General features: G+C 51.1%; 2 protein-coding genes across 2 annotated transcripts; one reads left to right on the top strand and one right to left on the bottom strand.

Annotated features, from left to right (window-relative positions):
* Positions 1-4,294: 4,294 nt before the first annotated feature.
* BROUX77_005767 (uncharacterized protein) lies at positions 4,295-8,126 on the top strand (the record flags this gene model as incomplete). Its single annotated transcript, XM_073750677.1, has 3 exons — positions 4,295-4,900; positions 5,297-6,141; positions 6,530-8,126. The coding sequence occupies 3 exons, from the start codon at positions 4,295-4,297 to the stop codon at positions 8,124-8,126; spliced, it is 3,048 nt and encodes a 1,015-aa protein (XP_073604004.1).
* Positions 8,127-8,890: 764 nt separating this feature from the next.
* BROUX77_005766 (uncharacterized protein) lies at positions 8,891-14,918 on the bottom strand (the record flags this gene model as incomplete). Its single annotated transcript, XM_073750675.1, has 3 exons — positions 8,891-9,509; positions 10,124-13,503; positions 13,797-14,918. 3 exons carry the CDS (start codon positions 14,916-14,918, stop codon positions 8,891-8,893), a joined length of 5,121 nt encoding a protein of 1,706 aa, XP_073604003.1.
* Between the last annotated feature and the right edge of the window lie 395 nt (positions 14,919-15,313).

The following is a 15,313-nucleotide window of genomic DNA, read 5'->3' as shown; positions in this document are numbered from 1 at the left end:
GCCGATATCGCTGTAACGCGACATATCGTTGCCTGGGTGTCTTGAGGGATTTTCAGTTCTGCTGCTGCCGTGTTGGTTTATCTCGTGAACTAACATCCGGTTTGATAGTAGCGTCTGGTAACGTTGAGTTACGTATGTCCCCACTTTCGGTTATCTGTGATTTGGTTCTAGCTTGGGAAGATCTCTGTTGTCAGAATCTGCAACGCCTTAAATAGCGTTGCCTTCTGCCCTGTGTGATCAGGTTAACTCTTGCTCCCCAAGCTTAACAATCACATACACCCCTTTTGCCATTCTTCTTTGTATACTAGTTTATAGTATCACTTCTTCGATAGTACCTTCTTCTTTAGTACTATATCTTTAATTATCACTTGTTTCTTGATAGCCTTCATTGCATCAGTACCTTCTGTCGTCTTCGTTACCTCAGTGTTCCTGTGATTGTTTATTCCCTTCCGTGTGTTATAAGATCAATTAGTTGAGTGTGCCTCTTTACCTCAAACCGACCATACGACCTAGAGAGTTCTATCCTCTCCTCCCGGCCGTATATCCGCGCAGGCCTGACTGTCCACCTCTGGAACCTATCATTGTCCTGAGTCGTTGGCTTTCTAGAACCCTAATGGTTTCCTTGGGCCCTATCCGTAATATTTTGTTAAGCTTCATTTAAAGACTCACACATTCTTCCAACTCTTTGTTATTCTTTAGCACACCTTATTCTTCTTTTCGTTCCGGCTCTCGACTACGGCCGATATCCCGTCTTCCTATGATCATACTAGCGCTGCTGTTGTTACACAACCTTCTTCGTCCGCTAGTCATAACTCGGCTCTTTCTGGTTCTTAGTTGATTCCATTTCTCAATCTACTTCTCTTCTTCTGTGGACAGTCAGTTGATGGCACTGTCTCTGTCCCAGCTCCTTTAATTTCGTTGAAGCACTTTGTTCCTCTAGGCTAATGTCGTCTCAAGCTTTGCGTTCCACTGCAAGCAATGAGAACCGGCGGGCTCACCGCACTACCGCTGAGCAGGTTCTCGATCCTGTTGATCAGGATGACCTACGGCTAGAACAAGTGCACAAGCGATATCCCGAATGCAGTTCGGACAGTTATTATGATTTGCGTCCGGTGTTCTTGCGGGATGGTGTACCTTCAACCACCTCTTGTCAAGACGCAGGTCATGCTGTTAATCTTGTCTCGACTGCCGAACATATCAATACTCTTCCGTCTGATGATGCACATCTAAATTTGCAACTTGTCAAGCAAAACCTGGATGGCATGCTCACACGTGGCTTCATTGCCCCTACTTCTTCAGTGTTGGCTTCTCCGATTCTTTGTCCTCGGGAACCAGGCAGTGTACGATCTTCTGTTGATTTACGGGCGGTCAACTACCTTATTTTATAAGCTGTTCATTTGGTCCCGCATCAACCAGTCGTTACAACTTGCCACATCTGAACGGGGGTTTCCAGAAAGCCATGTCTACCAGCTATGCACCTTTTGGCTTGCAGCAATGATGTTGCCAACTCCCAGATTACTTTGAGTTACAACATGGTACCTGAGTGTATAAAGTGTTGTTGTTGAGTTTACTCACACACCTGCCATTGTGCCAAAGCATGTTATTGAGTTCTTGTGGGATTTCTTGGACAGTTTATGTCTGTTTTTAGACCTCTGTGTCTGTATTTCTTGCCTAATTGTTTTGACTCCTGTTGGGTCTATTTATATGATATCAGCAGCTAGTGTCTGTTCTTTGCTGAGCTCGTTGGTTCTACGAACAGCTCGTGTCTGTTCTTTGGGTTGACACCTCTTAATGCCTCTTCCTTGTGACACCGTGTGTCCATCGGCGACTGCTTTTTTTGTGTCTCTTCTTTGACCACTATGGTGCTTGCGTTTGACCCCTGCTGGGTTATAATTGCCGACAGCTCGTGTCTGTCCGGGTATTGATAGTTTATATCTACTCGCTTTGCTGACAGCCCGTGTCTGTCTGGGTATTGACAGTTGCTGTCTACTCGCTTTGTTAACAGCTCGCTTCTGTCCCACTTCTTGACAGTTATGTCTAGTCTTCGTGCCACAGTTGTGTCTAATGCGTTAGGCCACTGTTCGGACTATTTTCTTTCGGCTGTTGTTGTGTCTACTTACGACCACTATACGTCTACTTCTTGTGACATGTTCTGTGTCCTCTACTTTGGACAGCTCTCTTGCCTGTTACTTTCTTCGACTCTGTTACGTCTACTTGCGACTACTCTATGTCTCCTTTCTGCGACCTCTTTGTGTCTTCACTTGGGCCTACTCTCTGCCTCTCTCTTTTGGACAATATCTTGTTGTTTTTCTTCTCGTTAAAAGAAACACGATGTCCCTCTTCGAAGTCCTGCCTATGGTGGTGCAGGCCAGTCTTGTATCTTGTGCTGAAATACTGCCAAGTTTGACAAGCTGACTTTACCAATTTCTTGTTTTCCCCTTTCACCAATACTCTTTACGGATCCTGCACGTCTTTGTTTCCATGCTGTCTGTTGTCATATACCAATTACCCGATCGATGATGAGTCCCCATTACACATGTTAGTCTATTCTCCCACAACCGGAATCGTGTTCGTTTACATCCATCGAACCATGTCCCAGGGGGTTCTTAGCTATTGTGGAGGCGATTATGTCGCGGCGATTGATGATTGTGCCAACTGAGTAGCCACTCTGGTGTACACTTGTTACCAGAACTTGGTAGTTCTCAGGGGACCTTCTGCATCTTGCAGGCAACAGATTTATGGGCTATGGAACTGAGCGATTGTTGTTTGTTATAACCTACAGGCCTGGCTCTTACTTCTATGACCAATGCCATAACTAGGGAGGACAACAAGGTTGAAAAACCTTTGCCTTTGCGGGTACTGAGCTGCGTTCTCAACTTATTCCCACTTAAGATCCTTGGTGCTGCCCCTCGGTTGATGAGGTTGCCTTTCGTTATTCCCATTCTTTTTTACCTTCCTCTTGTCTGTGGACACGAGGCCCTTACGAAGTTGTCGTTGCACTTCAAGGCCTTGTTTTATGTTGATCAGATGTACAAGCTTTCATGCTAGGGATTCCGTTGATCCCCTATACGTCACGATGTTGTTGGTGCATCGAGATCTACAATTCTTGCCTGCGGAGTCATGCTGTGTCTAGACCCGTATGGTTGGCTTATTCCTTCTGTTCCGATTCTGCAAAGCCCGGTGGACTTCCGTGTCCCTAGATGCCCGGCTTCCTTTTGCGAATTCTCCGACTTGATTCTAGTCTAGGATGTGGCGATCTTAGTACTGCTGTGGAAATCAGTCATTTAAAAGGAGCATACTGTCATGAATAGCCATTCTTGCCATTGCCATTGCATAGGGTTATGCCTGGCACCTTACCCCGCTTCCGTTGTGTCACGCTAATGTTCCAAGGACGTATGATGATACGGTTATACCACTTGGTGGTCTGTGTAACCTTGAGGTGTCACTCCGGTTTATCTACTCGGGTGTGGCCGGCTTGCACACTATAGATCATCGCTATTAGGTAACTCGGTACTCTGCAGTTGATGCAGCTTATTCTGAGTTGACTGCTATTCTCGTTCCTTTTGTGTCAACAGCGTTTGAGCGTGGGGCCCACACCTGTTAGGCCGATATCGCTGTAACGCGACATATCGTTGCCTGGGTGTCTTGAGGGATTTTCAGTTCTGCTGCTGCCGTGTTGGTTTATCTCGTGAACTAACATCCGGTTTGATAGTAGCGTCTGGTAACGTTGAGTTACGTATGTCCCCACTTTCGGTTATCTGTGATTTGGTTCTAGCTTGGGAAGATCTCTGTTGTCAGAATCTGCAACGCCTTAAATAGCGTTGCCTTCTGCCCTGTGTGATCAGGTTAACTCTTGCTCCCCAAGCTTAACAATCACATACACCCCTTTTGCCATTCTTCTTTGTATACTAGTTTATAGTATCACTTCTTCGATAGTACCTTCTTCTTTAGTACTATATCTTTAATTATCACTTGTTTCTTGATAGCCTTCATTGCATCAGTACCTTCTGTCGTCTTCGTTACCTCAGTGTTCCTGTGATTGTTTATTCCCTTCCGTGTGTTATAAGATCAATTAGTTGAGTGTGCCTCTTTACCTCAAACCGACCATACGACCTAGAGAGTTCTATCCTCTCCTCCCGGCCGTATATCCGCGCAGGCCTGACTGTCCACCTCTGGAACCTATCATTGTCCTGAGTCGTTGGCTTTCTAGAACCCTAATGGTTTCCTTGGGCCCTATCCGTAATATGGAGCCCCGTTTAAGATTCTTACCGACCACAGGAATCTTCAATATTTCATGACAACGCGCAAGCTATCGGAGAGACAGGTTCGGTGGTCACAGACACTTTCAGAGTATGATTTCCAACTGGAGTTTCGAGCAGGAGTCAAGAACGGAAAGCCCGATGCGTTGAGTCGACGAGAGCAGGACACCCCCCAGGGCGAGGATGATGAGCGACTCAAATCTCGAATCATGAAGCTAGTCAAGGATCACTGGCTTCCCGAAGCAACGACAGTAGCTCTGTCCCCGGCGGAGATCGTTCAGAGAACCGACATTGTCCCCCACGGAGACCAGATATTTTCGCAGCAAGATTTACAGCGCCTGTGGGACGAAGCAAAGACGAAGGACAGCGATTTCCACGAAATGTACAAGGCTCTAGCGACCGCAGAGAGAAGTTTTCCCCCGACACTGACCAAGAAGGTGGCTATATCCATAGCCGAATGTGAATTCGACAACCGAGGCGCCCTTGTATATCGACAGAAGCTTTTTATACCAGACTGGGAGCCCCTACGGACAGCGTTGATTCAGAGTACACATGATTCACACGTTACTGGCCACCCGGGACGAGACGGCACGCTTGCCATTCTATCACGCGACTTCTTCTGGCCCGGTATTTCGAGAGATGTACGTCGCTTCTGTGCGAACTGCGACGTGTGCGGAAGATCCAAAGTTTGGCGAGAACGGAAGAAAGGACTACTGCGACCACTGCCGATACCGGAAAGACCACATTCAGAGCTGGGAATCGATTTCATGACTGAACTGCCGGCACGGAAGCCCGGCGACCCGAGATACCTGATGGTGATTGTCGACAGGTTGACAGGAGCTGTGACCCTTGAAGCGATGACAACAATGACCGCGACACATTGCGCCGAGAGATTCTTGCAATGTCACTGGAAGTATCACGGCTTCCCACACGCCCTTACGTCAGACAGAGGAACCAACTGGACGAGCGAATTTTGGAGCAGCCTATGTCGTTTAACCAGCATCGAGAGAAGACTATCCACGGGATTCCATCCCCAGACAGACGGAGCCACGGAACGGATGAACCAGGAAGTGTTGGCGTACATGAGAGCGTTCGTTACCTATTCCCAGTACGACTGGCCGGAACTGTTGCCTGCCGCAATGTTAGCCATCAACAACCGCAATACGTCCATGGGGGTGAGCCCGTTTTTCCTCACCCACGGCTACCATGTGGACACGATCGAGCAAGTCCAACCGGAAGAGTCGCCGAAGACACTGGAACAGCAAGACGCCGAGAGATTCGTTGAGAGATTCCGTGAAGGCTGGGAGTTGGCACAAGCCGCCATGGCGTCACGACAGCAAGAAATGGAGAATCAGGCCAACAAGTCACGCAGCAGCCAAGAGCGTTTCGAAGTAGGCGACCTAGTGTGGCTCAAGCTAAAGAACATTTCGACACCCCAGATTTCCAAGAAAATGTCGTGGGTCAACGCCAAATACCGAGTGACGAAAGTCGTATCTCCCCACGTTGTCGAGCTTGATGTGCCTACGAATATCTACCCGAAGTTCCATGTCGACCTGATCAAGAGAGCAGCCGGGAATCCACTCCCCTCCCAAAAGACCGACGACACGCAACCCCCCGCGCTCGAAGAGAACGAATATGGAGAGCCTGAATACTTGGTCGAGCGAATCTTGAGAAGCCGCCGGAGACGCGTAGGAAGAGGCTACCGCAGAGAGGTACTTGTCAAATGGGCAGGGTATGCAGAGCCAGACTGGAGACCGCGAGCCGACTTTGAGGAGACGGAAGCACTGGAGACTTTCGAAGCCGAGTTTGGAGATGAGGATGACGTTGGAGAGCCACAGACTGGCGCTATGACGGGCCCCCGCACACGGATGAGAGGAGGGGGGTAATGTTACGGGTCGTGGACCCGATGTTGGATCATCTTTGGGCTGATCCATGTTGACCCACTTTTTGTGTGATTTGAAGTTGGGTCCACTTTCGGGTTAGGGTTTGTGGACCCACTTTTAGTCGACCAGGGTGCGACCCACTTTTTGTGTCACAGGGGTCGGGACCCACTTTTATGTGCACGGGTGTTGCTCCACTTTTATTGTACAGGGGTCATAGGGCTGGTTGCCCTGGTGGGGCGCACACAACTGGATTGTCGAACGCCTATAAAGCAGAGCCAGTTCCCCCATCTTTAGTTTGGATTTTCTTCTTCCTTTTCTTTCTTTTCTTCCCTATGTTAAAGATAATAAACAGCATTGGACCTAACTATGAGTTTTCTCCGTACTTAGACAACCCGTCACAGGCTCCTTGAATTCTAGAGCTGATGCCCTGACCAGACGCTACGAAGACCTCGTTTCTTCTTCTTCTGAGGAGGATAAAGAGCTGTGTGCTCCTATTATTCCCCCTGAAAATTTTATTGGTACCATGTCTTTGGTAGACGAGGTAAAAATCGCGCTATCCACGGACAAGTGGGCTCTTGATGTTATTTCTGCTCTTCGAGGCCAGTCGACCAAACCTCCAGATGTGGACCTCAGTGTCTGCAGGCTTGACAATGACGGTCTTTTGTTTGTCAACGACCTTCTATATTTGCCGAACGAGGATCTACGAGTTCGTGCATTGAAGAATTGTCATGATATTATGCCTAGCGGACACCCTGGACAAAAGAACACTTTTGAACTTCTTGTTCGGGAATACTGGTGGCCCGGGATGCGTCGTGATGTCATCCGGTACATCCGAAATTGTGAGGTCTGCCAACGGATCAAGTCCGCGCGACATAGTCCCTACGGTCTACTGAAACCTCTGACCATTCCGCAAGCTCGGTGGACATCTGTGTCCCTTGATTTTATCACCGGCTTGCCGGTCTCCAATTCTTTTGACATGATTCTCGTTGTCATCGATAGGCTTAGCAAAATGGCTCACTTTATACCTTGCGATTCCTCGCTGGATGCTGCAGGTTTTGCTAAGCTCTATTTGTCAGCAGTGTATAGGCTCCACGGTCTGCCATTGGACATTGTGTCCGACAGGGGTAGTCTGTTTACGTCGGCTTTTTCCAAGGCTTTAGCCAAACTGTTGGGCATAAAGCAAAATCTGAGTACTGCGTTCCACCCTCAGACCGATGGTCAGACTGAGCGTGTGAACTCTATTTTGGAGCAATACCTGCGGGGTTACACCAACTATAGACAGGACAATTGGGCTGATCTTTTGCCCTTGGCGGAGTTCTCTTACAATGACTCCGAGTCCAGTTCTACTATGCTGACGCCCTTCTTTGCGAACCACGGGTTTCACCCCAGAAGTGGGCGTGAGTCGCTCCCAGTCTCTGTGGAAAAAGGCCCGTTGCGGAACTTTGTTAAAGAGCTTGACAACATTTGTCAGTTTTTAAAGACTGAAATTACGTGGAGCCGTGAGCGGATGACCGAGTACGCGAATCGACACAAATCTTCCGCCCCTCTCCTTCGAGAAGGGGACTTAGTGTGGCTTTTGAGTAGAAATATTCGAACTACTCGTCCTTCAAAGAAGTTGGACTTCAAGAAGCTTGGCCCATTTAAGATTCTACGGAAGGTGTCTTCGCATGCCTACGAGTTGGCACTCCCTGCCACTATGAAGGTTCATCCCGTCTTCCACGTTTGTCTGCTGGAACCATGTGCGTCGGATCCTCTTCCTGGCCAGAAAAACCCTCCTCCTCCTCCCGTCATAGTAGATGGCGAGGAAGAATTTGTGGTCAAGGAAATTATAGGCGTGTCTTCGCGTGGCCCTCTGCAATATCAAGTAGTTTGGGAGGGCTATGAACATGATGGACCCTCCTGGGAACCTCTGGACCATTTAGCCAATGCACCTGAGAAGGTTGCAGAATTCTACAAGAGGATGCCTAACGCCAGACGATCTTAGTACTGCTGTGGAAATCAGTCATAAAAAGGGGGGCTACTGTCATGAATAGCTATCCTGACACTGCTCATGCTAAGGGTTATGCATGAGACCTACCCCACTCTTCTTTTCCACAACGCCGAAGGTCGGCGACCTATGAAGATGCGCTTATGGCACAGGTTGGTCTGTGTAGATCGTGAGTTGATCAACGGATATGAGGTTGTCGTGGGATGTGCTGAGCACGGGTGCTCTGATAGACGTTGTTCTGCTGCTGCGGAGTTTTCTTGTTGCAATTGCCATTGCGTGCTTAGGTGGGGGTTGTTATCTGGTTCGATTGTTACGAACCTGTTACGTCTTGTTTACACGAGACTTATTTTTTGTTCGTAGTTAGATGTTGATTGTTTCTAGCTTGGGAAGACAGAGTTTTGTCAGGAGCGCCGACAACATAAATATCGTCGTCTCCTGCCCTGAGTTGATCAGGTTTACTCTTGTTCTCCAAGCTTAACAATCACATGCACTTGCTTACCTTCTTCTTCTTCTTTATACCATTCTGTTCTTGCTTTCTTTGCAGTTCAACCTTTCTTCTTCTTTGAAGTGTGTGATTGTTCCTCCTCCTTCCTCTTTGTGCCGCTCTATTCTCAGAATAGCCATCTAAGTTGTGTGTTGCCTCTTCATCTCAACCGACCATACGTCTTAGCACTCTGTCTAACTGACGTCTTCCTCCACAGGCCCGACTGTCCACCTCAGGAACCTATCATTGTCCCGAGTCGTTGGCTGTACCCGGAACCCTAATCCTTTCTTCGGGCCCTATCCGTAATAATACCGGTGGGCGTGTCTAGTTTGACAGCGTGCGTACCGACGACTTGGATAACGCGGTAGGGCAAGGCAAGCCAGTCGAGTGTCTTCGAGGGGCGGATGGTGCGCACGTTGCGCAGACGCAGGTAGACTCGGTCGCCGACTTTGAAAGCTTCCGCTGCCTGGCGTCCCCGGTTGGCATGTCGTTCCTGTGTTTCAAGGGCGAATGCCATGGAGGCCTGGGCGAACGCGGTTGCGTCGCGGTGCTTGGCGAGCCAGTTGTGGCCGGCAGTGGCGGGGGAAACGGTGGAGCCTGGTTCGTGGTCGGTAGTCATGTCAAGGGGGTCAATGTTGTAACCATGGGTGAAGAAAAAAGGGGAAAGGCCAGTGGCAGTAGCAGTGCGATTGTTCAGGGCGACCTGGGCTTGGGGGAGAAGTGCAGCCCAGTCGTCTTGCAGGAAAACAGTGAAGGCACGGAGGTAGGTCTCGATCTCCTGGTTGGAGCGCTCTTGGGCGCCGTCGGTCTCGGGATGGAACGCAGTGGAGAGGCGGCGGGTGATGGAGAGCTGGCGACAGACTTCTGTCCAGAATAAACCGGTGAACTGGGGACCTCTGTAAGGGGCCAAGTCGTAAAAGGACGTAGAAGGGCAGAAACAGATATATTGCGATGGAGAGAAGAAGAAAGAACTAACTAAAACTAGGAGAGAGCAGCAGCTCTTTATACTGCCTGGGTAGAACAACTGAGGCCTACCTGATTGACCCAAACGTGGTGAGTCATCGGGCGTTCGGATCAAGGCCGGTTGGGCCACTTGTATTCGGACCGTCAGTAGTCGGGCCTTTGCGGACTCGGACCACCGACACTCGAACCACCGTTGCTCAAGCCACACCGGCTTCAACTCGGGCAATCAGGCAAAGCCTTGACCCGGGTCTCCCAGACCCTAACATCAGCCTCCTTCTCTTTCTTCCCATCCTCCCATGGCCGTGTAACACAAAAAAAGAAAACAACAGGAAGGTGGACACCAACTGAAAACAACAAAGGGAATAGCAAACAACAAGCAACTAATCATCGGTAAACGACAACAGAACGAACAAGGAGTGGAACAGACAGTGGAGAAACAAAAAAAATGTCAAAGGAAAGGGAAATAGACCCTGTGCAACAACCGTGGAACTCGCAGCTCCTTCAATCAAACTTCGGACTCAAGCAGTCCTCTCGCCACGGCACTCACACCTCAACGTCGGCAGTCTCCTGCGCTCGCAAGAATTCTTCTAAAGCAGCCGTTTCTTCCAGCGCCTCTGTAGGTTCCCAAGTGGGATCTCGCCAACCAACCCATTTCACCAAGTACTGGGCTGGTTCGTCTCTCGTGGCTGGCCGGTGTTCCAGGATCTTCTCGACTTCGTATTCCTCAAAGCCATCGATCTCGACTGGTCCGGGGCTCGATACGTGCGGGTCTTGTGAGGGCCAAGGGTCGTTCGGGTGGTATTTCAATCTGTCGGCATGAAACACGTCGTGTCCTCTGGCACCCTTCAGGTCAAGACGGTAGCTGTGGGAGCCTACAGCCTCTAAGACCTGGAGCTTCTGGTATCTTGGCCGGAGTCGCTTGCCTGGGCCTTCTTGCTGCACAGTATGGGAGCTTTTTGCCAACCAAACCCAGTCGCCGGGCTGGAAACGTCGATGTGGTTGTCTGTGTCTGTTCGACTGTTCCTCCATAGCAGACTTGGCGGCGCTGAGAGAGGCTTTGGCCCAATCCGTGTGGTCTGCCAAGCTCTTCAGGATTCTTGTTGCTTGAGCTATGGGACTCGTGTTGGCTGCAACGGGGGCTGCTAGGGGGGCAATGGCGTCGGGCTGCAGCTCAACCAAGTCAGGACTATAGCCGTGGGACAACGTGAACGGGGACGTCTCTGTTGAAGCCGCTGGGGCTGCGTTCAGGGCAAACTCCACAATTGGCAGGCAGTCTAGCCAGTCTGAGCGGTCGTGTAGGAGTTTGGCCATCTTTGTCTTCACCTCAGCATTTGTCCTCTCAGTGGCCCCGTTGGTCTGTGGGTGGTAAGCGGTGGACAGACGACGATCGATCTTCAGGGTGGTACAGAGTCGTTTCCAGAACATGTTGGCAAATTGGCGGTCAGAAGCAATGCTGTTAGGAAGACCATGGCGAGGGTAGTAGACTTCCAAGAAACGGCTGGCAAGATACTCGATATCCAGGCTGCGGCAGGCTATAAGGATGACACCCTTGGACAGATGGTCCACCACCGTCATGACGTGCTTGTAGACTTTTCCTTCCTTCTTGCACGGCGGGAGAGGGCCAATCAGATCTATGCCAATGTCACGCCAGATGCGGTCAGGTACCGGAAGGGGCTTCAGGAGACCTTGCTTGAGCTGGCGCATGACGTTCGTGCTACCGCAGATTTCGCAGTTGCGGCAGAACCGTTTGACATCCGCTGTGTAGTGCGGCCAGAAGTAAGTCTTGGAAACTTCCTGACACATGATTCTTTGGCCGGGGTGGACTAGTGTCACGGAATCGTGAATCTCTTGTAGCAAGGCTGTCCTCAGAGGTTCCCACTGGGGTACCCACAATCTTGATCTGTATCGCAGTCGACCTTCGGAGTCCAATGAGCATTCGGACAGTGACACTCGCCAATTAGTCTTCAAGCTGTCTGGCCATTTGGGCGCCTGAGAGGCAACCACTGCGCATGCTGCCGCATAGTCAGAGTCGGCTGACAATGCTTGTTCCCACAGTGTACTGAGGGCTTCCTTACGGAACGGGGATGGCAGTGTAACGCGAGCAGATCTGACTTTCAGGGCACCGTCGGGCAAACACTGGAGGAGCTGTTGGTTGCGAGCTTGTAGGCGGGGATCATCGGGACCTGAAGGCATGTGAAGACGGGAGAGAGCATCGGGCAGTGGGGACAGTTTCCCGGGACGGTGTTCCAGTGTTAGGTCAAACTCGCTTAGCAGGTTAGCCCAACGAGCTTGCCTCTCTGTTAACTGTTGCGCAGAGGTAAAATGCAACAAGTTCTTGTGGTCTGTTAACACTCGGATGGGTCCCTGGGCGCCACGTAACTCTCCTCTCCACTCTTTCAGGGCTCGGACAATTGCCAACATTTCTTTGTCATGGATCTCATAGTTGGACTCGGCAGGAGACAGCTTCTGGCTGATGTAGGCACATGGAAACAGGCCATCTGGATGCTGCTGCAATAGGACAGCTCCAGTGCTGTAGCCTGAAGAGTCAGCTTCGACAGTTGTTGGCAGAGAGTGGTCGAAGAGGCGCAAGACGGGCGAAGCACAGAAGAGATCTTTGAGTGACGAGAAGGCAGCTTGGCATTCTGGAGACCAGACGAAGGGAACTAGGTGACCAGTCAGTGAAGTGAGAGGGACGGCTACTTCGGCAAAGTTCTTGATGAACGGGCGGTAAAAATTGGCAAATCCTAGGAAGCCACGGAGCTCTTTCTTGGAACTGGGTACGGGCCAGTCTTTCACTGCTTGCACCTTGGCAGGATCCATTGTTGCTTTTCCAGGCTTGATGATGTAGCCCAGGTACTTGACTTCTTGTACACCGAACTCGCACTTGTCGATGTCAACCGTCAGTCCGGCCTTCACGAGCTTGGCTAGGACGTGGTTAACTTGTTCCTTGTGCTCGTCGAGGGAGCCATCGGTGTACACTAGGATGTCATCAACGTAAGCAGAACAAAACAGGTCGAGGTACTCTTGCAATACGGAATTCAGGAAGCGTTGGAATTGGGCAGGAGCATTGGACAAACCAAACGGCATCACGTTCCATTCAAAGGAGCCCAGGCGCGTACGGAAAGCGGTCTTCCATTCGTGGCCTGGCTCGATACGGATATTATGGAACGCTGCAACGACGTCAAGCTTAGTGAACCACTTTGAACGGCTGATTTGGCGTAGTGTTTCCTTGAAGTTGGGTAACGGGTATCTATCCTTCTTCATCAGCTTGTTCAACAGACGGTAGTCCACGCAGAATCTAAGTCCACCGCCAGGTTTCTTGACGAACAGGATGGGGGCAGCAGCAGTGGAACTACTCATTCGAATGAACTTCTTGTTCAGTAGGTTCAGTAACGTTTGGCGCAGTACTATCAACTCATCGTGGGAAAGGCTGTACAGTGGTCCCCAGGGAGCTTCCGAGTCAGGGACAGTTAGATGAATCTCGTGGTTCATCCCGGGACGCAGCGGCGGGAGGCGGCGCGTGTAGAGTGCTTCTGGGTCAAAAGCAACAACATTCTGTGGGTCTATCCAACTGGGAACCTTTTCCTTCCAGTCATCTGTAACAGGCTCGTTCTCTCGGGCCAACTTTTCCAATGCTTTGTTGATATCCTGTATGCTCGCAGCAAAGACCTTCAAGTCCTGGTGCAAGATCTTGCTGACACGTGCAGCTTTCAATTCCGTAGGGGTGTCCAAGTTCCGAATGGTCGAAACAGAGCGAGGGACGGAGAAGTGGGGGAGCACCAAACGGTGCCGGTTGCAGTCTATTAGGGCGTTGTGGTGGCTCAGCCACGGGTATCCAATAAGAAGTTCGTCATCATAAATGTCGGGTACGACAAGGGCAAGGACTTCTTCCCGGAGGCCGCCGAGATCCAGCTCGAAGCGGGCAGCCTGAGTGGCCACAGAAGAAGGTTGGTCATTAAAAGGTTTTAGGGAAAGGGAAGTTTGCAGCGCAGAACAAGGTAGTTTCAATCGTTTCACGAGGGCCTGGGATATGATCAAGGAGACTGTATTTCCGGTATCGACTAAAGCTACTGAGTTGTGAGAGCCGTTGATTACAACGTCAACAGATAAGGAGCCTCTCACAAGCAAAGGGGACGTTCCCTTCTTGTTCTTACCCCTCCGGGGGCGACTGTCACCGGAGGGTCTCAGTTTTCCGACTGAGCAGTGGGCAACTGTACGACACCGAAATCGGCATCCAGGTCATCGTCTAGCTGCGGCGGCGTGGGCACGTGTACACCGCGGACACGGGCAGGAGGCGCGTTCCGGTTGGGAGGCACATCGTAGGGGCATTCCCGTACAAAGTGACCTGAGGCGCCACAGCGGATGCAGAGGCCAGCGCGACGACGTCTCTCTCGTTCCTCTTCACTCGCCCAGCGGGCAGTGCGGCGGGCAGCAGGCGTACGGGTAGGCTGGGGGGCAACGCGACGGGTTCGTTCCCAGTCCATGGCGTCGGGATGGCGGTGGGCAGCGGGGGCGGACGGGTAATAACCGGAGCGGCGGCCAGAAGTCGACTCGGCATCGAGCTTACGCTGCCGCAGTTCCTCGGCAGCTAACACGACCCGGTCTAAGTACTCCGAGAAGACCCGGGGAGGGAACGAGTTCGCCACGTATTCCCGAATGGGCGTGTCGAGGCTGTCCTTCAGCCACCTAATCTTCTGTGAGTCCGCCGCGTCCAGAGCTTTGGCGCGGGTCAGCAGGTCCTCAAACTCCGGCAGATGGACCTCGATCCTTCTGCCTCTCTGCTTTAACCGCGAGAGCTGGTCTTGTGCCTTATCTACGGCAACTTTGTCCTCAAACGCTCCCTGCAGCTCTTGAAGGAACCGGTCGCAGGAAACGGGGCCGTCGTCTGTTAGTCGGGTCTTGATTGACCGCATGCGGCTGCGGGCCAAACCCTCGGCCTGGGCATAGATCGAGACGATGAAGTCTCGGTCGGCCACATGGCCACGCTCGCAGTGCCATATTTCCAGGACCTGGTCGAACCAGGCGTCAAATTCCTCGGGCTCGGTGGAACTCAGCGAGGGAATCTTGTAGCGCAGTTTTGCGCGACCATTCTCGTTACCAGTCGCTGAGGCGGCGGCGGCAGCAGCAGCGGTGGCGGTAGCAAGCGCTGCTTGGGAGGCTTGGGTTTGGGCGGCTGCCTGCTGGGCGGCTTCGCTCTGGTTCTCCAGCATAGCCAGCATCTTGGCAAACTTGCTCTCCAGCTTGGCGAACCGTTGAGCATATTTGTCCTCAGTGCTGTCGACACTGGGGACAGGGGAGCTTGCGTAAGCGGCCCGCATGTCGTCGGTGGTGCGGCCACTCATGTTGAGAGTTTGTGTAACAGTAAAAAATAATGTGTGATGAAGATTGATAACGGGTTTGGGGAAAATAAACGATAAGACTGTTGAGAACTGTAGGGGCAATGCAATCTGTAAAAGCTGTATCTGTACCTGTGGCTGTAAAGAACTGTAGAACTGTAGAACTGTAGGGCTGTAGCGAAAAAGAAGATCGCAATATGATGTAAGGGGCCAAGTCGTAAAAGGACGTAGAAGGGCAGAAACAGATATATTGCGATGGAGAGAAGAAGAAAGAACTAACTAAAACTAGGAGAGAGCAGCAGCTCTTTATACTGCCTGGGTAGAACAACTGAGGCCTACCTGATTGACCCAAACGTGGTGAGTCATCGGGCGTTCGGATCAAGGCCGGTTGGGCCACTTGT

The sequence above is a fragment of the Berkeleyomyces rouxiae genome (assembly GCF_048999995.1).
Source record: "Berkeleyomyces rouxiae strain 22BRR77 chromosome Unknown BrBRR77_ptg000006l, whole genome shotgun sequence".
NCBI lineage: Eukaryota > Fungi > Ascomycota > Sordariomycetes > Microascales > Ceratocystidaceae > Berkeleyomyces > Berkeleyomyces rouxiae.
The sequence above is the reverse complement of the archived record's forward strand: the minus strand, read 5'-3'. Positions and strand labels throughout refer to the sequence as shown.